At 42.0% G+C, this 26,525-nt stretch overlaps 1 protein-coding gene across 1 annotated transcript in view; it reads right to left on the minus strand.

Moving 5' to 3' along the window:
- The window catches only part of cep164 (centrosomal protein 164), a 220,549-nt gene that overhangs the window by 86,622 nt on the left and 107,402 nt on the right, over positions 1-26,525 (minus strand). The window contains exon 12 of the mRNA XM_078198959.1: positions 12,038-12,109. Within this exon, the coding sequence (XP_078055085.1) occupies positions 12,038-12,109 (72 nt within the window). The remainder of the gene's footprint in view (positions 1-12,037; positions 12,110-26,525) is intronic.

The following is a 26,525-nucleotide window of genomic DNA, read 5'->3' on the forward strand; positions in this document are numbered from 1 at the left end:
CAATTTTGTATTCATTTGGCTATCTCACCCTGGACCTGTGCATTTTAATCTTATGCAACAACCTATCATGCGGTACCTTGTCAAAGGCCTTGCTAAAGTCCATGCAGACAACATCAACTGCACTGCCCTCATCTACCTTCTTGGTTACCCCTTCAATCAAACTCAATCAAATTTCTGAGAAATGATTTTCCACTCATAAAGCCATGCTAACTGTCCCTAATCAGTCCTTGCCTCTCTAAATACCACTAGATCCTGTCTCTTAGAATACTTTTGGTCTCTCCCCAATTGCAGTGACATCTTTTCTACATCTACTCAACCAAACCCTTTTGGAATCAGTACCACAAGTCCTACAAAATGTCAGATACTTCACCAAATGAGCAGAAGTATAGTAATATAAAAGAAAAATACTGCGGATGCTGGAATCTGAAACAAAAACAGAAAATGCTGGAATATCTCAGGTCTGACAGCACCTGTGGGGAGAGAGTAGAGCCAATGCTTCGAGTCTAGATGACCCTTCGTCAGAGCTGAAGAAGGGTCTGATGAAGGATCATCTAGACTCGAAACGTTGGTTCTATTCCCGCCCCACAGATGCTGTCAGACCAGCTGAGATTTTCCAGCATTTTCTGTTTTTGTGGGGAGAAGTATAGATTTGTTAGTTCTAATGGATGAGACATACCTTTTGGATATTAATATTAAAGTAATGGCAGATCAGTAGATCTTTCTGTAAAGGTGATGTGATTTGATATTAAAGTTTCCAGCCGGACAATTTATCATCAGAAATATCCTTTTAGTTGTTAATAAAGATAGCTGTTGGTGGGGAAGGAAATGAGGGACTGAGGCACCTTATAATTTACAAGAAACTATATTTGCCTCCTCAGACCATCTTCACTTGAAGTCAAAAGGTGTGCAGAGAGACTTGCATATCTTATTTATCTACAATAAGGAGAAAAGGGGAGGATGAGCGAACCGACTGGCCCATAAACTTCATGTTTCAAGTTGAACCTTAAACAGCAAAAATTATCTGGTCATTCATAAGCTTATAGTGAAGTGCTATTGTAGTCCTCAAATGATTGTCAGATAGTGTTAACTGCATGGCAGATAGAGAGAAAGCTACATTAAAAAAAAGAATGGGCTCCCATTAGAAATACAGTATTATGCCTGAAGGGCAACAGAATCTGCATCATTATATTTCATAGGACACAGAGGAGACATTAATACACTGAAAGACCAACATGATTAGCATTCTCAACACCTTGGAAAAATTTCCCACCATTGCAAAACTGACACTTGGATTAGGTTTCCTGGTTTCTGCAAAGACTCGGATCAAGGTATGTTTATCCTAAAGCAAAGTTAGTATTTGTGTATTTCATATATATTTCCAGAACTCTAAAATGAAAAAGAAGGAAAAAAATAAACCTCATGCCCAAAACATTGCAATCAAAAAGCCTACAGCTAACACTGTTTGCTGTGCGTGATGCAGGATTAATTTTTCGTAGTTGCACAATGATTCATCATGTTTCTGTGATTTGAATGTTTGAGAGTTGAGGCTAATGCAGTGTTGCAGAAAGGGGTGGCACAGTGGTTAGCACTGCTGCCTCACAGCGCCAGGGACCCGGGTTCAATTCCAGCCTCGGGTCACTGTCTGTGGAGAGTTTGCACTTTCTCCCCGTGTCTGCGTGGGTTTCCTCCCACAGTCCAAAGATGTGCGGGTTAGGTTGATTGGCCATGCTAAATTGACCCTAGTGTCAGGAGAATTAGCAGGCTAAGTGTGTGGGGTTACGGGGATGGGAGCTGGGTGGGATTGCTGTCGGTACAGACTCGAGGTGCCAAATTCTGTACTGTAGGGATTCTAAGATCAAAAGGAAGAAGGCAGCAAAGACATTGTTGGCATTAAGAGTAGGCAACATGATTGTTTGTGATCTTGGCTCAGTGGTTGTATTCTTGCCTAGTCAAAAGACTAAGGGTTCAAGCCCCATTCTAGGACTAGAACATAACATAGGATGAAAATTCAGTAGGTAAAGTAGAGTTGTATTGTTAGATTAACTTTCTTTTGCATGAAACATTAAACCAAGCCCCCACACCTCCGTCCCTTCTACCGGTCTGGGTGAAGGTCAAAGATTGCATTGCACTATTTGATGAGTGGCGATCACCCGGCTTCCAGTCCAACATTTAACTAATATTCATCTCAACTAACTCCACCAAAATAGATTATCTGATCATTTATCTTGCTGTTTTTTTGCTGAATTTTGATGCATGTAGACCACGTTTACCTAATAACAGCAACAACTACACATTTAAAGTGAAGAACTCCGAGTAACTTACCTTAAATAAAAGATGGAGATTGGGAGTTTGCAGGCGAGCAACTACAGTTCCTGGCATTCTTCGGGACTTTCACATGGTCAGGAAATGGCTGCGCATGAGCAGTTTGAGTTTTTCTTATTGTTCAGCAGGGAGCTGCCCTGCACGCCTGTGCAGAAGTAGTAAGAAAATGCGAAACTGTAGGTCAGGTAACCTGAAGATGAGCGCCATTGCAGAGAAGGGGCAAGATCCTCCGTCCTCCTTGTGGAGGGTTTCTCGACAGGTGGAGGTGGCATTGATTCCACCCCAAGTTGTTTCTTCCCTATTATCCAATGTTCTTCAGGAATTCTAGTTAAATCCCATCACCTCCTGCTGCTTTGCCTAACTTGGTTGCAGTCAGGGCACTCTCCAATTCCTCTTGTGTGCAAGGGCTTGAGAAGTCCATCTGCTCTGCCGCAGAGTTGAGAGACTGCATCAGGGTCATTTTTAACATCCACTTATCAACCTCCACAGCATAGGCATCATTCCAAACATTAGGCACCAATCCAAGATAGTAGCCATTGCCAAGCCAGGAAAGCTGCTTGACAACCCACGCAGCTACCACCCCATCACCCTGTTCTCAATAACACAACGTTCTGGAACACATCCTGTTAAACAGACTGAATCATACTCTGGAAGTGGCAATGTTTCTCCCACCAACTGCCAGGTTTTCGTAAAGCTTGCAACTACTTCAAGCGGATCCTGATATTGACCTCAAACTTTGAGACTGGCTTCCAGAAAACCTTGATGACGGGAACCACCTTTGCTGACTTATCCTGTGCATATGACACAGTGTGGTGCACAGACAACCTGCTGAAACCTCACCAAACTCATCTGCTGTGTTAGAATCTTGCAACTAATCATGATTAGCAACCAGCAGTTCCATGTACACCTTGGAGATCAAATCAACTGCCCATATATAACCAACAACTGTGCATGCACCATCTCTCCTCAACATATATACAAATAACCTCCCTCCCAGAAAGTCACAACTCCTTGCATATATTTGACCCTGGCTTTCCAGGCTGAAAAATTTTAGGACATTGAAGATCTATGTTCTCTGGAAGCCTACTTCAGAAAACGGAGACTTCAACCGAACACTACCAAGACTATCAATTCAATCCATTCGGAAATGGTCGGATTCTACTCACCCTGGTCTACCCATCGGCAGAGTACTGTTGCTCAACTGGGTTCAGGTGCCACCATCCAAATGTGGAAGTATGCACCTGCAGTAAGCCAGGTGGATTATTTTCTCGGATGTGGACACCAACACGGCTTGCCTGGTTTTCTGTGCAAGTGCATATTGAAAATCCTGATGTCTGCAGGGAAAGCATCTTCCTCAAAGAACGCCACTGACTGATTGTTAACAAAGCACTTCCATTGACACAGAACCTCAAAAAAGTCCCACACCCTTGTCTGAAATCCTGTAATTCCTTTGGAGCACACACTACAAACACTCGACAGCCACCAACTCAAGGGAACACCTCCTGTTTGATGGAAACAACAACAACTGCAACCTGGAGTTCTGGGATTTGTTGCTCCACAAACAAAATCAAGTGGTCTCAATGACAATGTGGACAGGGCGGCACGGTGGCCCAGTGGTTAGCACTGCTGCCTCACAGCGCCAGGGACCCGGGTTCAATTCCAGCCTCGGGTCACTGTCTGTGTGGAGATTGCACATTCTCCCCGTGTCTCTGTGGGGTTCCCGCCGGGTGCTCCGGTTTCCTCACAGTCCAAAGATATGCGGTTTAGGTTGATTGGCCATACTAAATTGACCATAGTGTCAGGGGATTAGCAGGATAAATATGTGGGGTTACGGGAATAGGGCCTAGGTGGGATTGTGGTCAGTGCAGACTAAATGGGCCGAATGGCCTTCTTCTGCATTGTAGAGATTCTATTCTATGATTCTGCTCAGGGAGACAAGAGATGTAATTGCTGGGCCTCTGACAGAAATCTTTGTCTCTTCATTGGACACAGGTGAGGTCCCTGAGGATTGGAGGATAGCGAATGTGGTACCGTTATTTAAGAAGGGTAGCAGGGATAACCCGGGTAATTATAGGCCAGTGAGCTTGACGTCCGTGGTAGGGAAGTTGTTGGAGAGGATTCTTAGAGACAGGATGTATGCGCATTTAGAACGGAACAATCTCATTAGTGACAGACAGCATGGTTTTGTAAGAGGGAGGTTGTGCCTTACAAATTTGGCTGAGATTTTTGAGGAAGTGACAAAGACGGTTGACGAAGGAAGGGCCATGGATGTCGTCTATATGGATTTCAGTAAGGCATTTGACAAAATCTCTCCTGGCAGGTTGGTTAAGAAGGTTAAGGCTCATGGGATACAAGGAGAGGTGGCTAGATGGGTGGAGAACTGGCTAGGCCACAGGAGACAGAGGGTAGCAGTTGAAGGGTCTTTTTCCGGCTGGAGGTCTGTGACCAGTGGTGTTCCCCGCAGGGCTCTGTACTGGGACCTCTGCTATTTGTGATATATATAAATGATTTGGAAGAAGGTGTAACTGGTGTTATCAGCAAGTTTGCAGATGACACGAAGATGGCTGGACTTGTGGATAGTGATGAACATTGTCGGACAATACAGCAGGATATAGATAGGCTGGAAAATTGGGCGGAGAAATAACAGATGGAATTTAATCCAGATAAATGCGAAGTGATGCATTTTGGAAGAACTAATGTAAGGGGGAGTTATACAATAAATGGCAGAGTCATCAAGAGTATAGAAACACAGAGAGACCTAGGTGTGCAAGTCCACAAATCCTTGAAGGTGGCAGCACAGGTGGAGAAGGTGGTGAAGAAGGCATATGGTATGCTTGCCTTTATAGGACGGGGTATAGAGTATAAAAGCTGGAGTCTGATGTTGCAGCTGTATAGAATGCTGGTTAGGCCACATTTGGAGTACTGCGTCCAGTTCTGGTCGCCGCACTACCAGAAGGACGTGGAGGCTTTAGAGAGAGTGCAGAGAAGGTTTACCAGGATGTTGCCTGGTCTTAGCTATGAGGAGAGATTGGGTAAACTGGGCTTGTTCTCCCTGGAAAGACGGAGAATGAGGGGAGACCTAATAGAGGTGTACAAAATTATGAAGGGTATAGATAGGGTGAAGAGTGGAAAGCTTTTTCCCAGGTCAGAGGTGACGATCACGAGGGGTCACGGGCTCAAGGTGAGAGGGGCGAGGTATAACTCAGATATCAGAGGGACTTTTTTTTTTTTTACACAGAGAGTGGTGGGGCTTGGAATGCGCTGCCAAGTAGGGTGGTGGAGGCAGACACGCTGGCATCGTTTAAGACTCACCTGGATAGTCACATGAGCAGTCTGGGAATGGAGGGATACAAACGAATGGTCCAGTTGGACCAATGAGCGGCACAGGCTTGGAGGGCCAAAGGGCCTGTTTACTGTGCTGTACTGTTCTTTGTTCTATTCTGTGTGGATTTGGAACTCATCATCAAGGTTATGAATGGTCTGAGGAAAGGGCAATGACCTGAAATCTTAACTCTAATCCTCTCTTCACAGATGTTACCAGGTCTGCTCAGAATTTCCAACATTTTATGTTTATATTATTGCAAACCAGCAGAGCGATAAAGTCAATGAAAAGAAAACGAGGGCCTGGGGGCAAGGTTATTGGCTCAGGTCTTCTCAGTTGGAGGAAATATTTGCTCACCTAGCACTGGATGGCAGTCTGACATTTTACAGAGAGTGGAGGGGGTCAACATTGGTGATATTGAGGTCGAAATTTACTTGTGGAAACTGAATTTGACTGGAATTGTCCCCGTCCTGCCCGCCATGGGAATCGTAGTGGCGAGGGGAAGGGTGGACCATACAAAGGTTCATCAACCTTGGGCAGGATTTTCCGGTTTTGTGATGAGCGTGACTGGAAAATCCCGCCCTTTTGTGTTTTCGGATAAATGTTGCTGAGGAGCAGCACGTAGGTGAGAGATATGAGGCGGCCAAAGATAGAAGCAGACATGCATCCCATTGCTGAATGTCTTAATGTTTTGAGTTTAATCAACTATACCCATAATTAGCTGTTATTTATTGTTGCCCAACTTAATTGAATAGGAAACAAATTTCATAATACTGCGTCAATATATGCAATGCCAATTAACCTGACAACACCCACAACTCCTTAAGGGGAGGCACTGGCACAATGGAATTATCACTGGACTAGCAATCAAGAGACCCAGGTTAATGTTCTGGGGACCCGGGTTTGAATCTCACCACAGCAAATCCTGAAATTTGAATGAAATAATAAATCTGGAATTAAATCTCATCATAACCACAAAACCATTGTCAATTGTTGTAAAAATCCATCTGGTTCACTAATGTCTTTTAGGGAAGGAAATCTGCCATCCTACCTGACCTGGCCTACATGTGACTCCAGAGCCACAACAATGTAGTTGATTCTCAAATTCCCTCTGAAACAGAGGGCAGTTAGGGGTGGGCAATAAAATGCTGGCCCAGTCAGCAATGCCCATATCCTTTGATTTATTATTGTCACATGTATTAGTATACAGTGAAAAGTATTGTTTCTTGTGCACTATACAGACAAAGCACACCGTACATAGGGAAGGAAATGAGAGTGTGCAGAATGTAGTGTTAAAGTCATAGCTAGGGTTTAGATAAAGATCAACTTAATACGGGGTAGGTCCATTCAAAAGTCTGATGGCAGCAGGGAAAAAGCTGTTCTAGAGTCGGTTGGTATGTGATCTCAGGCTTTTGTATCTTTTTCCGACGGAAGAAGGTAGAAGAATGTCCGGGGTGCGTGGGATCCTTTATTATGCTGGCTTGGCTACTTTTCCGATGCAGTGGCAAATGTAAACAGTGTCAATGGATGGGAGGCTGGTTTGCGTAATGGATTGGGCTTCATTCATGACCCTTTGTAGTTTCTTGCAGTCTTGGACAGAGCAGGAGCCATACCAAGCTGTGATACAACCAGAAAGAATGCATTCTATGATGCATCTGTAGAAGTTGGAGAGAGTTGTAGCGGACATGCCAAATTTCCTTAGTCTTCTGAGAAAGTAGAGACATTGGTGGGCTTTCCTAACTATAGTGTTGGCATGGGAGGACCAGGACAGGTTGTTGGTGATCTGGACAGCTAAAAACTTGAAGTTCTCGACCATTTCTACTTCATCCCCATTGATGTAGACAGGGGCATGCCCTCCACTACGCTTCCTGAGGTCGACGACTGTCTCCTTCGTTTTGTTGACATTGAGGGAGAGATTGTCGCCGTGCCAGTTCACTGGATCCTCTATCTCTTTCCTGTACTCTGTCTCTTCATTGTTTAAGATCTGACCCACTATGGTGGTGTCATCAGCAAACTTGAAAATCAAGTTGGAGGGGAATTTGGCCGCACAGTCAGAGGTGCACAAGGAGTATAGCAAGGGGCTGAGGACACAGCCTTGCGGAGCATCGGTGTTGAGGATGATCATGGAGGCGGCGTTGTTGCCTATCCTTACTGATTGCGGTCTGTGGGTTAGGAATTTTTAATCCCATAAAAATGAATAGAAAAACCTCCTTTACTGCCAGTAGTTTTAGAATGAGGTTGCAAGATTAAGAAAAGTTGATTTGCTATACATTCCACCACAACTTAAAATGGCAGGCGATAAATTCCTTCCCCACAATGCCCAGTAAAAAAAAAATCACTCGTTGTTATTTATGAAATCCTGACCTCTTAGCAACTATTGCAGATGAGCATTATTAGTACCCACCCCTTGAACTAAAGCCAAAAGACAGTGAAGTGCATACACCAAACCTTCACTTGTGCACAATGCAGGAAACAGAATTTAATCCATAAATGTGTCAGTATTATAATATATCTAATTAGAATCTTGTACATGTCGAGTTATTAAGCACAGAGCTGTATGCACCAAATTAATTCAGCACTGGGATTATTAACTTGAATTTACTATCAGACAAGTTTAAAATAAAGTTAATTCACTCCCAAAGGGATACTGAAGACAGTTGGAATTTTGTGCACTGAATCAAAGGAGAAAATAAAAAAAATCACAAAAACATATTCCATTAACCCCACCCTATCCATCCTGATGAAAGGTTACTGACTTGAAACATTAGTTCGGTTTCTCTCTCCACAGGTGCTGCCTGACCTGCTGAGTATTTCCAACATTTTCTGTTTTTGTTTCAGGTTTCCAACATGCCTTCCAGCCAGTGAACCAGGGTGAGCGGCGCTGTGGGGTAGCAAACTAGTTTCCGACCCAGCATCCCTCCCCGACTGCGCAAGCATGATTGGAAACTTACTGCATGGGAAATGCGACATGTGACTGTGCAGTCTGCTGTTCATGGCATAATGCACCGGTTGGGGAAAGATGCAAAAGCCCCAATGTCTTCCTATCCAGGTCGGTGTACAGTTTTTCTCTTCGGCTGCTGTTGTTTTTTTTTACCGTTTCTATGACTTATTCCTTTTCAAGAAAAAAAAATGAAACACAACACAGAGGAAATCTGTCCTAAAAATTAATTCAAAGTCTCCTAATAACACCTTCAAAAGCGCCTGGAAGATAAAACTGACATGAAGTATCACCAATTGACCACACTGCTCTTTATGCAGCCTGATAGAGCACTCGTTAGTATTTACAAATATTTTTATGCTTTTCCAACAACGGAGAAGTGGTGTGGCCTGCTCCCATTGGCAGGTGGCAATGTCACTTCCTGCAGAGCGGAACAGATGTTAGAGGGGCTTAGCTCCTTTCTTCTGCTGTGTGTGCCTACACTTTCTGCATTTTAAACAGGTTTAATTGCATGCCCATGCTCCATTTTGCCACACAATCAAATGTGGAATATGAAAGGATTGCAGCGAAATTAGACCAGGATATTAAAGATATTCAAAAAGGCTCATTTTCAGCAGGGCTGAGGGATCAGTCCTGCTAAGTTTGTGTACTTCAATTGTGCACAGCCCCGTGGGTGCTGACATTTTTTAAAACAAGCACCTGCAGAATACAGCAATCAATAATTCAAAATACACGTGCTTAAATTTGATGAGCACATTTTCGTACGGCTTTTATGCATGCAGTTTGAAAGCTTAAAGGCAAATTACTGTGGAAGCTGGAATCTGAAACAAAGAGAGAAAATGCTGGAAAATCTCAGCATGTCTGACAGCATCTGTGGAGAGAGAACAGAGCGAGCGTTTTTAGTCTGCATCCAGACTCGAAATGTTAACCCTATTCTCTCTCTACAGACGCTGTCAGACCTGCTGAGATTTTCCAGCATTTTCTGCTTTGGTTTGAAAGCTTCTTTGCAATTTAAGAAATATGTGGCAACATGCTTTCCCCTATTATTCTTTTGCAAAATGCACTTGAAGTGATTCATACTGGAGTGAAGGCTCACAGGTGTTGCCTACTCTTTTGTATCTTGTCAAATGGGTCACCTTCAAGTGCAAACCAAAGTAGTGCTTGGGGGGGGGCGGGGGTTATTTCACAATAGGCTCCTGAGTTTGAACCTGTGCTCAGCGATCACCTACATAAGAAATGGTCACTAAACCGTGACCAATATTTCCCCGTTATTACTGAGGTCAATCATTCTGACTCTCTCTGCCTTGGGTAAAGGAAAGGGGGAGAAATATTTATATATTTTTTCTACATATACATTATATCAATCACGCATACCCTCCATTTTCTTTATGCACTATCAAAACAAATGCAATACGGTGGTATCCATCACTTTTGACTTCAGCCCGCCTGTTTGTGTCCATTAGAAACCAAATCATTCTTATTTCCAGTAAATCAGGAAGCGGTTTGCTAAAATCTGAAACCCACTGACGAAGGAATTCATCACAAAAACTGATTAAAATGACAAATACACGAAGATGTTTAAAGAAATAGAAGTGCTGAAAAGAGCTGGGCACATACAGACACTGACAGACCACAGTATAATGGAAATCACTGTACTGAGATTCTGACACAGCTAGCTGCAAGTCACTTGAGCAGAGATGTAATGATTTATGAAACTGCAAGGACATCTTGATTGAGTTTATATTACTGCCTTGTATTTCACTGCTGATCAGCTGTAAGCCACGACGGCAAGTTGACCAGCTCGACTTCCTTGTGCAAGTATTTATCTGATCACTGCGCTGGCCAGGACAGATCAAATCCGCGACATAAATAAAGGCTTCGCTGACAACTACAAGAATGTCAATGATGTTCATTTCATGAGCTTTGGGCTGATTCAGTAATTGATCAGAGTTTTTTTTTTAAAGAATAAATGTACTATAAACCGAAGGATATTTCCAGTTAAAAAAAAAATCACTTGCCACAAAAATCAGTTTCAATTTGTAGCTGAGCTACATTGCTTCTGCTAACATTTATCCTTCCAGCTCTGCAAGGCAGCAGCAGCTCAGTGCTTGCTGTTTTGGTGCATAATGCATGGTGAGCACGAGCATCATGATTTCTGGGATGGCAATGGAATGTAAATATTTGAGAAAATTTCGAAATTTCAAAAAAAAACTCCTCTCTCTTTCCAAATTTCACCCCTCCTTTCGGTGAGGTGGGCCCAAGGCAAAGGCACCTGTAATACATACAAAGAAAATTACAGCACAGGAACAGGCCCTTCGGCCCTCCAAGCCTGCACTGACCATGCTGCCCGACTGAACTAAAATCCCCTACCCTTCCAGGGACCATATCCCTCCATTCCCATCCTATTCATGTATTTGTCAAGACGCCCCTTTAAAGTCACTATTGTATCTGCTTCCACTATCTCCCCTGGCAGCGAGTTCCAGGCACCCCCCACCCTCCGTGTAAAAAAACTCCTTTAAACCTTGCCCCTTTGCACCTGAAACCTATGCCCCTAGTAATTGACTCTTCCACCCTGGGAAAAAGCTTCTGACTATCCATTCTGTCCATGCCCCTCAATCTTGTAGACCTCTATCAGGTCGCCCCTCAACCTCCGTCATTCCAGTGAGAACAAACCAAGTTTTTCCAACTCTTCTTATACATATCAGTAGATATATTCTATTTCATATTAGCAATATATGATACTAATCAAAATGGAGTGTAACAGTTCGAGAAGCATCATGGGGCTAGCTGACTTGACCACATTCCTGGGGGCATTCAGTAATACAGTCACAGAAAACAGCTCGCTCCACAGGGCCTCCCACTTTAGCTGCCCACAGGTAATTAGCTACCTCTGAGTAACTGTTAACAGTTAGTGGGCAGAGACAAAGTTGAAACATTGGAGCCTATGTCTATGTACAGGAAAGGCCCAAGGACAGTTGATAAGGGGATCTGGGAATCATGAGAGAGGACATCTATCTATTCATGAGCTGATCATGCAGCCTCATGAAGCCCAGTTATTAACTCTACTGGATCTATATGTAATGTATGTAAGCTGTAACCTTTATGATTGGTTGGGGGTCCAGCCGGGATGGACTGAATAACTGTACAAGACTTGATCATTTTCTTTGTTCGGTGGAGTTGCACATGGTCCGACCTTGTGGCTTCTCCCTGCTGGCGTAACTTAATCAACTGTTTGTCGATTCAATCAGGTTCGAGTGTGGAATGATTCTTCTAAGCTCATTCTCCCTAACACCCTCATGAAGGTGTGGGTTCTTTGGCAGAGAGTTGCAAATGAGATGGCTGAGGTTCAGAACTCAGCTTGTGAAAAATTCTTCATGCTGTCGTGTCCTACTACAAGCAATGCAACCAATTACGACCGTTACTATATTGAACACTTTGCACATTAGATAACTTACAAAATTTGTATCACTTTCATCCAAGTCCTCAGATGTTTGCAGATCCTTAAATTGTTGACTGGGCTCAGATTCCTGGAGGCAAGTTAAAAAGTAGGATTAATTTCAAAGGGTACATAATAAACAGCTGTCATTTACTGTTGTTCTGATACTTGGAGGTACTTTGAACATCATACAATCAGAGGTAAATTAAAACTTATGAATTGCTTAGTATATTAAAGTTAGGAACATGCTAAAGGGAAGGGGAAAGAGATGATAGGACTTAGCATTTAAAATACTTGCTCATCGTTATACTCGATAAAATGACTAATACATTATCACATCCCAGCCTTTTGGCTAAGATCAAGCGTCAGATCGAGCCCAACATGGGGTAAAATGTCTTATCTTGTCAGCGTGGATCTTGTTTGTCTCTCTTGTGGGGACCATGAATTGGATTCAATTGGAATTTGGCTTTTGGCGCAAGCAAGGAATGGATTTGGGTTTGCCTGGTCCACTCTGAATGAAGTAAAAATTATTATTTTTTTTTAAATTGTTGCCTTTTTTCCCCCCAAAATGTCAAATGTTATGCTAGATCTTGGGGATAATAAATTGAGCCAAACCTACATGAAATTAATGGGATTGAATCATCAGCCTGTTTTACACCTGATCTTATTGTTCTTTTCAATGGAAAGAACCAAAGCAATGTTCAAATTATCTGTTCACAGTTAGCCCACTCTATCATGCCACCAAATGTAATTTGCATCATCAAACTCCTGTGAATTTACCTGAAGCTTACCATACCAAATTGGGGGAAAATCTTTCTGAGTACACTGCGAACAGACCACCTCCCTCTGTTCAGCTTATCATATCTGTCCGTTTTCTCCGTTTGTAATTTCACATCCCATTCCAGAATTTCAGCAGGAAAGAGGAGGAAATTTCAATGCCAACACACCAGACATATTGTACTGGTAGAGAAAGCCTCTTTTGGTTGTGAACATAAATCAGGATCCTATCTTTGTGTTCTGGTTGGTTCAGTTAGATGTTGACCATTCCATTGTAGAGGGGCCCTGGTCAATGATTCACCCTCAACCAATACTCGCAAAACAAAATCAATTATTACTGTTAGCAAACTTTTATGATGTGCAAAATGCTTGCTGCATTTACATACATCACAATTTGTCATTCAAAAGCATTTTGAAACATTTTAGCTACATGATATTGATGCAAACATTTGATTTAATAGCTGTTCTTTCATTTAGATAATTTATATTGTTTTTCACAGGTAGCAGCATTTAACTGGAGACGTTAAATTAGAAACACGATAGCTGTTGATATCAGTGATGTTTCCTGGCTAATAGAAGGCTATGGGATATTGAGCTGAGTTTACACGGTTGCATTAGGGCAGCTGAAACTTACTTATCTGATCAAGAATGAAACTCACCCCTCACCAATTAATAAGAGATCATCATTTCACAAGGGATACAAAATTCCACAAAATATGTTTATTCCTAATTATAATCAAGGAAGAGCTTCTGTTATTTCTGGGACGCCTTGGAAGATGTTGGGGGATTTTACTCTTAGTAAGAAATCTGGCTGGAGGCAACGATCGTTTTTCAAAGTAACCTCTATTTATATACTCAACAATTTCCAGGGTTACAAAGCCCTAGAACAGAGCCAAAACTCCTCTCTCAGTTTCTCCTCATTCGCTTCTGAGTGACATCTTTATTAAATAGCTCCTTATGCATGTACTCAACAGCTATTGTTATAGTGTCAGAGTTAACCCTTTACTCTACATCTTCCAAGTGTTTAACTCTACATGCTACGTAAGCATCCTCCTGCATCACCCCACAAAGTCTCTGTTCTTAGAGATAATCTTTCTGGTGATTTCACCATCTCCCCAAAAATGTAGAGAGTGTTTCTTGAGGTTGTTGAGGATCTGTTTTCTCCAAACTCATTCTCGGAAAATTGTCATTTCTTTCTTATTGGTTCTGCAGTCAGGATTTCCTCTCGAGGATCAGAGAATGCAGCCCATCTGGCTAATGGCTTCTTGCTTATCAAAATAAAGACACTCCTACTTCTTCAGGCGATACCAATTTCTTTCTGGACAGGACACCATCTTGGTTGAAGCAACTTCTCCATTATGGTACCTTCTCGCTGCTGGTACCTAATCTACATAATCTCTCCCTTTTTGCGTGTGGGCAGGTCATGTGCCACGCGTCGTCGGCTGAAAATGTTGGCTTAACATGCTCTATAACTTTATTCTGTCAGGCATGGTTGTGGTCCTTTACTGTGACACCTAGGGTTAATGAATGAGGGACGGAAGTTGGCTTCTAAGCCTGCTGTTCATCAAAAACTCTCATCTGGCAAAGCTACTTTGCAATGGTGTAGCGTGTAACCTAAGCAGGGATTTCAGCAAGGCCTTTGACAAGATCCCTCATGGGAGCTTAGTTAGGAAGGTTCAGTCGCTAGGTATACATGGGGAGGTAGTAAATTGGATTAGACACTGGCTCAATGGAAGAAGCCAGAGAGTGGTTGTGGAGGATTGCTTCTCTGAGTGGAGGCCTGTGACTAGTGGTGTGCCGCAGGGATTGGTGTTGGGTCCATTGTTGTTTGTCATCTATATCAATGATCTGGATGATAATGTGGTAAATTGGATCAGCAAGTTTGCTGATGATACAAAGATTGGAGGTGTAGTGGACAGTGAGGAAGGTTTTCAAAGCTTGCAGTGGGATTTGGACCAACTAGAAAAATGGGCTGAAAAATGGCAAATGGAATTTAACGTAGACAAGTGTGAGATATTGCACATTGGAAGGACCATCCAAAGTAGAACGTACTCGGTAAATGGTAGGACTCTGAAGAGTGCAGTTGAACAGAGGGATCTGGGAATACAGGTACAGAATTCCCTAAAAGTGGCGTCACAGGTGGATAGGGTCATAAAGAGTGCCTTTGGTACATTGGCCTTTATAAATCGGAGTATCGAGTATAAAAGTTGGAGTGTTATGGTAAGGTTATATAATGATGTGGAGATGCCGGCGTTGGACTGGGGTAAGCACAGTAAGAAGTCTCACAACACCAGGTTAAAGTCCAACACGTTTATTTGGTAGCAAATACCATAAGCTTTTGGTATGGTATTTGGTATTTGCTACCAAATAAACCTGTTGGACTTTAACCTGGTGTTGTGAGACTTCTTACTAAGGTTATATAAGGCATTGGTGAGGCCGAATTTGGAGTATTGTGTACAGTTTTGGTCACCTAGTTACAGGAAGGATGTAAATAAGGTTGAAAGAGTGCAGAGAAGGTTCACAAGGATGTTGCTGGGACTTGAGAAGCTGAGTTACAGAGAGAGATTGAATAGGTTGGGACTTTATTCCCTGGAGCGTAGAAGATTGAGGGGAGATTTGATAGAGGTGTATAAGATTTTGATGGGTATAGATAGAGTGAATGCAAGCAGGCTTTTTCCGCTGAGGCTAGGGGAGAAAAAACCCAGAGGGCATGGGTTAAGGGTGAAAGGAGAAAAGTTTAAAGGGAATATTAGGGGGGGCTTCTTCACACAGAGAGTGGTGGGAGTGTGGAATGAGCTGCCGGATAAAGTGGTAAATGCGGGGTCACTTTTAACATTTAAGAAAAACTTGGACGGGTTCATGGATGAGAGGGGTGTGGAGGGATATGGTCCAAGTGCAGGTCAGTGGGACGAGGCAAAAAATGGTTCGGCACAGACAAGAAGGGCCAAAAGGCCTGTTTCTGAGCTGTAGTTTTCTATGGTTCTATGGTTCTAACTGAAAATCTTTTGTTTTTTTTTAATGAGGATGCCTTTAATGGTACGTACCCTTCTCTCAGCCTCTCACTGGCCTGAAGGAACCTTGGCTAGCTTGAGATATGGACGAATTTACATGATGCGCAATGGATTGGAAACACTCAGTTGCGGCCCTGTGTCAGAGACGACAATGTCTAGAATGCCGTGTGTGGAAAACATCCTCTTCAGAGGGGCAATAACGGCTTCGGAGTGAGCCCAATCAGCTTTTGCACCTCAATCCAGTGGGAATAATAATCCACAATGATGAGAAATACTTTCCTTTTGAATTCATATTCAGAGCACAGGAATGAGATGGAGAATCTGGTGAACTGGTGCAGCAACAGTAATCTCTCCCTCAATGTCAACAAAACGAAGGAGATTGTCATCGACTTCAAGAAGTGTAAAAAAGAACATGCCCCTGTCTACATCAATGGGGACGAAGTAGAAAGGGTTGAGAGCTTCAGGTTTTTAGGTGTCCAGATCACCAACACCTGCCCTGGTCCCCCCATGCCGAAGAAAGCTCTTCGAGAAAGCTCACCAACGCCTCTACTTTCTCAGAAGACTAAGGAAATTTGGCAAGTCAGCTACGACTCTCACCAACTTTGGTGCACCATAGAAAGCATGCTTTCTGGTTGTATCACAGCTTGGTATGGCTCCTGCGCTGCCTATGACCGCAAGGATCTACAAAAGGTCATGAATGTAGCCCAATCCATCACACGAACCAGCCTCCCATCCATTGACTCTGTCTACACTTCCCATTGCCTCGGCTAAGCAGCCAGCATAATTAAGGACCCCACGCACCCGACATTCTCTCTTCCATCTTCTTCCTTTGGGAAAAAGATACAAAAGTCTGAGATCACATACCAACCGACTCGAGAACAGCTTCTTCCCAGCTGCCGTCAGACTTTTGAATGGACTTACTTTGCACTAAGTTGATCTTTCTCTACATCCTAGCTATGACTGTAACACTACATTCTGCACTCTCTGGTTTCCTTCTCTAGGAATGGTATGTTTTGTCTGTATAGCGTGCAAGAAACAATACTTTTCACTGTGTGATAATATATGTGACAATAATAAATCAAATCAAATCAAATCAGTCCATAGCAAGGCGTGCACGTGGCCGGGGCGGGAAAGAGGAGAGCAGAAGTGGTTCTTTCTGCTTCTGTCTGTGAATGGCACAAGTGACACAGTTGGAGACCATGGCCGGAACTTTCCGGTCATTCACGATAGCAGGATCTTCTGGTCTCGCTGGCAGCACACCCCTGTTCTTTTATTAAACCATGGATTAAAACGTCATCCATGTGGCAGATGATGCCTTGTATGCCTTCGAATAGGTTGGACATCGTTCTTTAGGAAATCTCTGTTCAGACCGTGATGCCAAAAGGTAGAGGGTTGAAGTAGTAACTTTCAAAAGGTGGTTAGAACTTTTGACTCAAGATCCACCAGTAACTGCCAGAATCTACGTTTTGATCGAGATTAGTAAAGATAAACTCTTTGTGAGTTTAGCTAGGTTCTCAGCTACAGATGACATTGAGCGCGCCTCCCGTTCTGCTGCCTTGCTCAATTGTGTTAGGTCAATGCAGATTCTGATGGATCCATTTGGTTTTGGTACAGAATGCCACCTGGTTGTTTTCATAACGGGGGAAATACCCTTTGTTGAAGCATTACCTCTATCTCACTATCGAAGTGTGTGTGAGACCTTCCTGGATGTAACCATACAAATAGGTCTTGCATCTGTTTTTAATATGATGAGGTACACAGTTTTCAACTTTCTCAAGCTTCTGAAGGATTTTGGAAATTCTCTTCCAAGATTTTTGTTTTGTTCTTGGTCATTAACTTCTTCCGTTTTCAGGATTAGGTTCAAACCTATACAGGCTTTCCTGTTTAGGGGCATTTCTGGTTCTGAATGGCATATAGGGCTACATTTTGCACGCCTCCATCGGGCTTGTTTTTTTTGAGGGGGCAGGGGGTGGGGAGGCACAAATACTGCAGCCAGCCTGCCATATTTAAATAAGTAATCAAGGGTCAATTTCACTAGTTAAGAAGACAATTAACCCTGATAATGTGTTACGTGTGCTGTAAAAGGGTTGGAGTGGGAGTAAGAAGGCAACAAAGAGTGGGAAGGAAGGGACTGCTATCTTCGGGGGGAGGAGGGGAAGCCCTTTGTTGCTTATGGAACAGCTACCCTAAGACAGTACCATTGTCCCCCTTCCACACCCAACCTCCCCATCACTTTCTTCCTAATCGTCTGCTCCATCAAATACACCCCTTCCCACAACCCCTAACTTGCCTAAACCCTCTCTTTGTGCAGGACCCTGGACTTATCTGGCCTTGCAATCCATGGGCCTTATAGTTCCTGTCTCAGTGCCCTTGGTGTTGCTGGAACCGATGGCCAATCTGAGAGGTCAACAGCTCCCAAGGGCAGGACTTCCTGCCAGTAAGGAGCTGAAGTTCAAAACTGCCCCAGTGTAGCCTGCCCACAGCACGTTCTGGATGTACAGCAGGTTGGCGTGGAGTGAGTTGGCTCCATGCCAACTTTGCATCCGGGTTGGGGGACGATTTGTTCAACCCTCGTTTGATTTAATCAATGCTTTCACCATCCGGTGTTGGGTGCTTTACTCTGAGCAGAGATCTGGCTGGAGGTAAAGATTTTTTTTTTTCAAAAATACTCAACTATTTCCAGGATATATAACACTAGGACCGCCCCTAGCCACTGCTCCTCTCTGAGTTTCTCCTCATTCTCTTTTGAGTGATTTCATTATTACATAGCTTCTTGTGCACATGCTCTGTAGCTATTATTAGAGTAATGTTAGAATTAATCTTTTGCTCAACAGGGCTGGGCTTTATTTTTAAAATATAAATGGATACTTAATTCTCAAATAAAACCTGTTTCTGAAATGTCACCATCACTACCTATTGGGAGTGCATCCCAATGTCAGCATGTGGACACCATGGGAAATGTTCCAGTCGCATTTTTCTTTAGAATTAGAGGAAAGCAATATCTAATTTCATCAGTAAATGTGGAATAAAGCATACGCTTAAAGTTAAAGAAAAAAATCCACAACAAGGTTTGAAATACATGTTTGCAAACACACAAAGTGTGGTGAATAAGGGTACTGATCTATAAACACAAATAGCAGTGTGGGAATAATATGTAATGGCAATGATGGAAACGTGACTAAAAATGGTAACTGCTGGGCACTTAATGTTCACAGATAAAAAAGCTCAGAAAAGGTAGATACCAATCAACTGCAAAAGGACATAGATATGCGGGCAGAATGGGCAGACAAGTGGCAGATTGAATTTAATACAGAGAAATGTGAAGTGATGCATTTTGGCAGAAGGGATATGGAGAGACAAAACAGACTTCACGGCACAGTTCTTAAGAAGCCTTCAGGGACAGAGGGGCCTGAGGGTTCATCGATCTTTCAATGTGGCAGGATATTTTGAATGAGTAGTTAGCAAAGCATATGGGATATTGGGCTTTATAAATAAAGGTATTCAGTACAAAAGCATGAAATTTATGCTGAACCTTTATGAAACTCATAGTTAGGTCATAAATAAGGTAATGCAAACAGTTCCAGCCGCCACATTTTAAGAAGGGTGTGAAGGCTCTGGAAAAGATGCAGAAGAGATTTACCAGAATGGTCCAGGATCAGGGATTTACGCTATAAGGATCGATTGAAGAAACTGGGGCTATTCTCCTTGAAACAAAGGAAGTGGAGTGGAGATCTGATAGAGATGTATAAGATTATGTCAAGTTTAGAATCACAGAATCCCTACAGCGCAGAAGAGACCATTCGGCCCATTGGGTCTGCACCAACTCACTGACAGAATTTTAACCAGACCCTCTCTCCTGCCCTATCTCTATAACACCACACATTCACGATGGCTATTCCATCCTACCGACGCATCTTTGGACATGCTACGGTACACGTTAGAAATTCCAAAGTTTTTTATGGAGCCTGCCTGGATCATAGGTTTTGCATCTTGAATTTAGCTAGGCTAAGCATGATATGTTTCATTTCATCACTTACAAACAAAAGCAAAACAACCACAATAATGTACAGCCCTCAACAAATATATCTAAGATGTTCCAATCAAAACCAATCCCATAAACAACCCCTTTTCACAGGTTTCACACAGCAAAGACTAATGCTCATGTGATACTGGAACTGAGTCCTTTGGATGAATTCTGCAGTACTCTCGATTGACTCAGAACAGTTTGAAGTCAGAATAGCTTCCCAGAATACCAGGGATTCTGGGCAAGCCACCAACAGCAGATTCTCCCTTTCAGGAAGGCAAGACCTTGCTTTCAGATAACCAGCAGAACTTCCAAATAAAACAGGGAGAGAGAAAGGCTTCCTTTCAGCTTGCTGTTCCTTCTAAAACCCAAAACCTGCAGCTCAGAACTGAAAATAAAAGGGCTCCTGTCACCTGACCTGCAAACCAGTTTTCCTCCGAACAATGCAAAGTTATAAAACTAATTCCCAGAAAGTACCTGAGGCCCATAGCAAAAACAAATAAAACACCCACTTAAGTAGCAATAAAAGGACTCCTAGAGACAACCCAGTGCCACAATGGCATCAGCTACGGCTGTGAGCTACAGAGAGCATGATCTTTGCAGAATTTCCTCAATGGTACACTAATGTCACAGACACTAAGAAGGGGCAATTTAGCACGGCCAATCCACCTAATCTGCACATCTTTGGACAGTGGGAGGAAACACACTCAGACATGGGGGAAAACGTGCAAACTCTACTCAGACACCAAGTCCGGAAGCAAACCCGGGTTCCTTGAGCTGCAAGGCAGCAGTGCTAACCACTGTGCCACCATGCCACCCAAAGGTAGATAAAGAAAAGCTGTTGCGATTAGTTGATGGTACCAGGAATAGTGGGAGACAGATTTCAGGTTTTGAGCAAGAGATAAGGGCTGGGTGAAGTTTTTACACAGTAAGAAGTAACAACTTGGAATTTGCTTCTACGAGGGTGGTGGGAGTGAAGACAATGAATAATTTCAAAAGGAAATTAGACAGGAACTTGAGGAACATAAACTCCCAGGGCTATGGGTTGGAGCTGGGGAACGGGATTGACTAGATTGCTGCAGAAAGCGGACATGGATTCCACATGCCAAAGGGCTTCCTTCTGTGCTGTAATGACTCTATGGCACGAATGAGTCATGTATATGGATAGTGAATGGCACTGGATTTTCACTCTAGACGTGTGTTATAGTCTTTTGGCTTATCGTGAATTCAATTTTCTAATGCATCCCTGAATCCACTTCTATCGATTGCCAGGATTGCCTTTGCGTGCATTCTGCCAATGTTTATAGGTACCCACCTGAGACATCTCTTAGATGGAATTCAAAAAGTGAAATAAACAATGAACTCTTTAAATTATTTATAAATTGGGAACAAAGCATCCAATGAGGTCAGTTTCATAAATATTGGCTCGGGCATTGCTTAGTATCTTGGATATTTTACAAATAATATAATATTTGTCCTTATTCTCAAACCACATTTTAGCTATCTCGAGGGGTTAGTAGTAATGCTGGGTGCACTGCGATAGAAAAAAGAAAAGCGACTTACCCAGGACAAGCTACAGTACATTGCTCCAGATTTGCTAAACTGATGAGCCTTGTACTTAAGCAGCTGATGGCTGACCTGACACAGCACACCTCCACTGACCGCCCTCCCCTCAATCACCTGACTGTGCCACCAACTTCCATGGAAATTGTTAGAAAAGGCAAGAGAGAAAATAATAGCACGCACACATCCAGAATATAGTGAACTTATACAAAAATGCTGCATATCTCATCCAGTAGTTTACTTCTCGGTCTTTGATCATTGTTGTATAAGCGATTCGAAAAAGTACAAAATGAAGAAACGGCTCAAAATTTTAGACCCCATTTGTGCAGCGTAATGAGATAAATGTCAGACTTTAAACTCAGCGGCAAAATTAACCACCAACTTTTGAGTCGAAGTTAATAGTGTTATCAACTTTGAGAGAAGAAATCCTCTGCATTTTTTCTCATGCTTCTGCAGATTTGCATGCTTATATACAACATATATATTAGCTTAATAATATATTCTCCAAAATATTTTTGCAATTTTGAATATTAAAGCATGAAGTTGAAGAACAATTTCATTGAGCAGGAAGGTAAACATCCTGCACATTTTCTACAGTTTTTGGCAAGAATGGCCAAAAGAACGAATAGTTCTTCAGAGAACAAATATTAATCTCCTTTAAGCTGCATTTTTTTTAAAGCACTGGACTAATTAACTGACAGGAATGGTAACTGTAGACTAATTAAATCTGAATGCAATTGATTTCTAAAAATCTTATTTGAGGCTCAGCGTTACTGTACATCAAAAGCTTGCAAAACAAATATAATGAAGACTAATGGTGTTGTCAGTTGTTAATTGCAGTTACTTGGCTGGAATTCGTGACAAATTAATTAGTTGAAAACAATTAAAAGAATACAATTTCAGTTTGAATTGGAATGCATCAGACTCCTATCTATAATATTGGTTTTGGAAGCCATGCACAGAACAGGTTGGAACACACTGCATCAAAGACAATGAGGATGCTTTGTATCCTAGGAAACACTGCGAGATTAACTGCCTTGAGCACAGAAACTCCGATTGACATGTTCAAGTTTAAAGATCATTGGAAACTATTTTCTTCAGTGGCAAAAAGAAAGATTTGCATTCATATAGCATCTTTCACAACATGAAGGCGTCCCAAGGTACTTCATAAAGAATGAAATGATTTTTGTTTAATGCAAGGAAAAGACCATGGGCGGGATTCTCCAGCCGTTCACGCCAGCGGGATTCTCCCGTCCCATTGCAGGGAACGGAGATTTGGCTGAGAGCCAAATTCTCAGTCCTCTCTCGCAGCAGCGGCGGGGTGTGAACGGCCGGGGAGTTCCGGCCATAGTTGTGATGTAGGGAATGCAACAACAAATTTGCACACAGCAAAGGTCCACAAACAGCAATACGATGATGAATAGATCATTTGTTTTAGTGACGTTGATTGAGGAATAAATATTGGCCAGGGAGAGCTCCACTCCTCTACTGGAAATACTGTTGATGAGATCCTTTAGATCCACCTGAGGGGATAGACAAAGTGTTGGTTTGATGTCTCACCCCAAAGATGGTACACATAACACTGCAGCACTCCCTCAGCACTGCACTAGAGTGTCAGCTGAGATTATGTAAAGGCAATTATATACAATTTTATCAATATTAGAAATGACAGCAGGATGAAATCCCTATTATTGTAAGGTTTGGGAATCCTCGATGAGAAACCTATTGATCATTTCTCTTCAAGCTAAATATTTCTTTTCTCACCCATTCTCTCCAAAGGGTACTGCCTCCTGCTCGGTATAATGCTTATGGCTGCCAACAGCTATACAAGTACAAGCACAGAATGGCAACCAGTCTGTTCATCAGCTGTTTACTGGAATAACACAAGATTAATTCCACTGTTCTCTGGAATGGGTGGGATTGCATTGGCCACATGTTATACACATCACCTAACATGAGCTTATTTCTGTGAACCCAAGCCAGTATTAGTGGGCTAGTCACAAAGAACAACTAAATCGGGCCCTGTTTTCCTAGTCACCCTGTCCACATCACACAGTGCAAGTCTCCAAAGCAAGATTACATTATGTTTTCTCTAGACACATTCAATTTTCGACATCTATCTCTGAGGTCCCCCCGGACATTCTCTCTTCCACACCTTCTTCCGTCGGGAAAAAGATACAAAAGTCTGAGGTCACGGACCAACCGACTCAAGAACAGCTTCTTCCCTGCTGCCATCAGACTTTTGAATGGACCTACCTTGCATTAAGTTGATCTTTCTCTACACCCTAGCTATGACTGTCACACTACATTCTGCACTCTCTCGTTTCCTTCTCTATGAACGGTATGCTTTGTATAGTGTGCAAAAAACAATACTTTTCACTATATGCTAATACATGTGACAATAATAAATCAAAATTAAAAGGTCCCTGTTTTCTGTTTAAAAACGCCAATTTTTCTAATTTTTCCATTATCTCTGTTGGTCAACATCCCAATCTCTATTGCATCTTCTCCCTCTCTTCCTGAATTGGCACTTTTACTTGTCAGATCACCATCCTTTCCCTTATCCTTCCAACATCTGTCTCCATTTCAATTGTAGTCCTCTTAAAATAAGGTTCTGGAAAGACTCAGCAGAGAAACAACTAACATGCACAGCTATGAAAAATGCCAGCTCCATGACAACGTTTTTCAACCACATGGAAAAATCATTATAAACTGCAAGCGATTTTTTTTTAAAAACACAGTCAGTAAAGGCAACAACATAAAGGTTTATGGAGGAGAAATTGATCTTTGGTGTTAGCCTAGCCTAAAATGGGTGAGATTGCATTGGCCACATGTTATACACATCACCTAACATTTACTTTTGTTCAAGTCAATGGAACGGAATATTGGACAGGTCATACAGAATGGGCGGTCAATGCCACTCATTCAACTCAAATGCCAAAAGGTCAATCTCTAAGCGTATGATTCGGAGAATTAAACTAATTCCTTTTCAAAGCAATGGGGAAATCTCTACAGTAACCACAGGAATTGGAGAGCTTACTACAAATAAAGCCGACCACCATCTTTTCAGGATGGTCAATAAATGCTAGCGACACCCAAACCCAGAGAACGAGCAAAATCGTTTTTTAAAAAATAAATTTTTACGCTCCAAGTGAAATGACAGAATGTGGTGTAGCTGATACTAGTGTTACACAATTTAAGTTTATAATGGATGAATTTAGCAAGTATACATTTGGTCTCTTCATCCCAATCATTGATTATAGACTGTAAACAGCTGAGGTGCTGATCCCTAAGGCAATCCTCTTGTTACATGTTGCCAACCTGAAAACGACCCATTTATGCCTACTCACGGTTTCCTGTCATCAATCCTCTGTCCCTGCTAACATGTCTCAGTCTACACCACGAGCTCTTATTTTGTGTAGTAACTTTTGACGTGGCAACTTATCAAATGCCTTTTTGGAAATCTAAGTACGCCAACAAGTTTCCCATTATCTACATTGCGAGTCACTTCACTTCCTCAAAGAACTCTAATAAATTAGTTAAACATGATTTCCCTCTCACAACATCATGTTGACTCTGCCTTAAGATTTTCTAAGTGCCCAGCTATAACGTCCTTGATAACAGATTCTAGCATTTTCCCTACAACAGATGTTAAACTAACTCGTCTTGCTTTCTGTGTCCCTCCTTTCTTCAATAGGTGCTATTTTCCCATCCGAAAGGACCTTTCTAGAATCCAGGTAATTTTGCAAAATTAGAACCAATACATGTACTATCTCAGCACAAACTTCCTTTAAGACCCTAGGATGAAGTCCATCAGAGCCTGGGCACTTGTCAGCTTTTAGTTCTGAAAATTTTCTCAGTACCCTTTTCCTGGTGATTGTAATTCTTTTAAGTTCTACATTCCTTTCAATTCTTGATTCACAATTATTTCTGGGATCTTATGTGTGTCATCTACAATGAAGACAGATACAAAATATCTGTTCAATTCATCTGCCATTTCCTTACCTTCAATTAATTCCGCCAACTCACTCTCCAGAGGACAACTCTCACTTTACTTATTCTTTTCCTCTTTTAATTCCTCTCGAACCTCTTAGTAGCTGTTTTTATATTTCTAGCCAACTTTCTCTTGTAGCCTAATTTCTACCTCTTCCTTATTCTTTTAATTATTTTGTTTTTTTAAAATATTCTGTCCAATCTTCTGATTTGCCACTAATCTTTATGGAAGTGTACACTTGTTCTTTCAATTTGATACCATCTTTAACTTGGCACAACTGGTGCGTCCTTCCCCCAGTCTTTTTTTCTCATCTTTCCTGGCTATTATGAAATACTGCCTTAAATGTCTGCCACTGCATCTCTACTGACCTATTCTTAACTTATTTTCACAGTTCACTTTATCCAGCTCTGCCTTCATATCCTCATAATTACCTTTATTTCATTTTAAAGCTCCAGTCTTGCACCCACTCTTCTCTCCCTCAAATTGAGTGCAATCACGTTATGATCACTGCTACCTAGGGGCTCCTTTACTGTGAGGGTATTACTTAATCTTGTAGTTCCTAATCTAGTCTGTAATTCACATGCTTTAGAATATTACTTAGTTTTAGGAATTAAAGGGTTAAATGCAAGATAAGTGGAAACGCTTGGTTAAGAAACTAGTATGTGGAGATACAAATCAAACAAACCCAAGTCCATTACAGTGAAAAGTTAACCTGTGTTTATCTTACAAGGTCAGAGTTGATAGTGAAAAAATCTTGAACAATGAATGATTGTTTGTAATGGAGCTAGGAGGTCTGCCCTTGTCTCAATAAAACATTTGAACTGTTCATGTAGTTCCCAGATAAAGAAACTAAAAGCAATGATGTAGGCAGCTATATCTATTAGAGAAATAAATTATTCATATGGGTCTGACTTTGAGTTTAAAGGTAAAAGGTAATTAATTTGCATTTCTGTTTGAACCATCCCAAAGTATGCCATGTTGTTATAGACTTAGGCTGTGGGGGATATAAGATGCTTTTGCTTAACGTAGCAGTATTTTTGCACAGAAGGAAGTTGGAGATTTGGTTTGATTTGGACATTTCACTGAGTCGGGAGAACAAAAGGAGATAAATTTTATTTCAACCGGCACAGTAACCAGA

Source organism: Mustelus asterias, chromosome 27 (assembly GCF_964213995.1).
Source record: "Mustelus asterias chromosome 27, sMusAst1.hap1.1, whole genome shotgun sequence".
NCBI classification, from domain to species: Eukaryota; Metazoa; Chordata; class Chondrichthyes; order Carcharhiniformes; family Triakidae; genus Mustelus; species Mustelus asterias.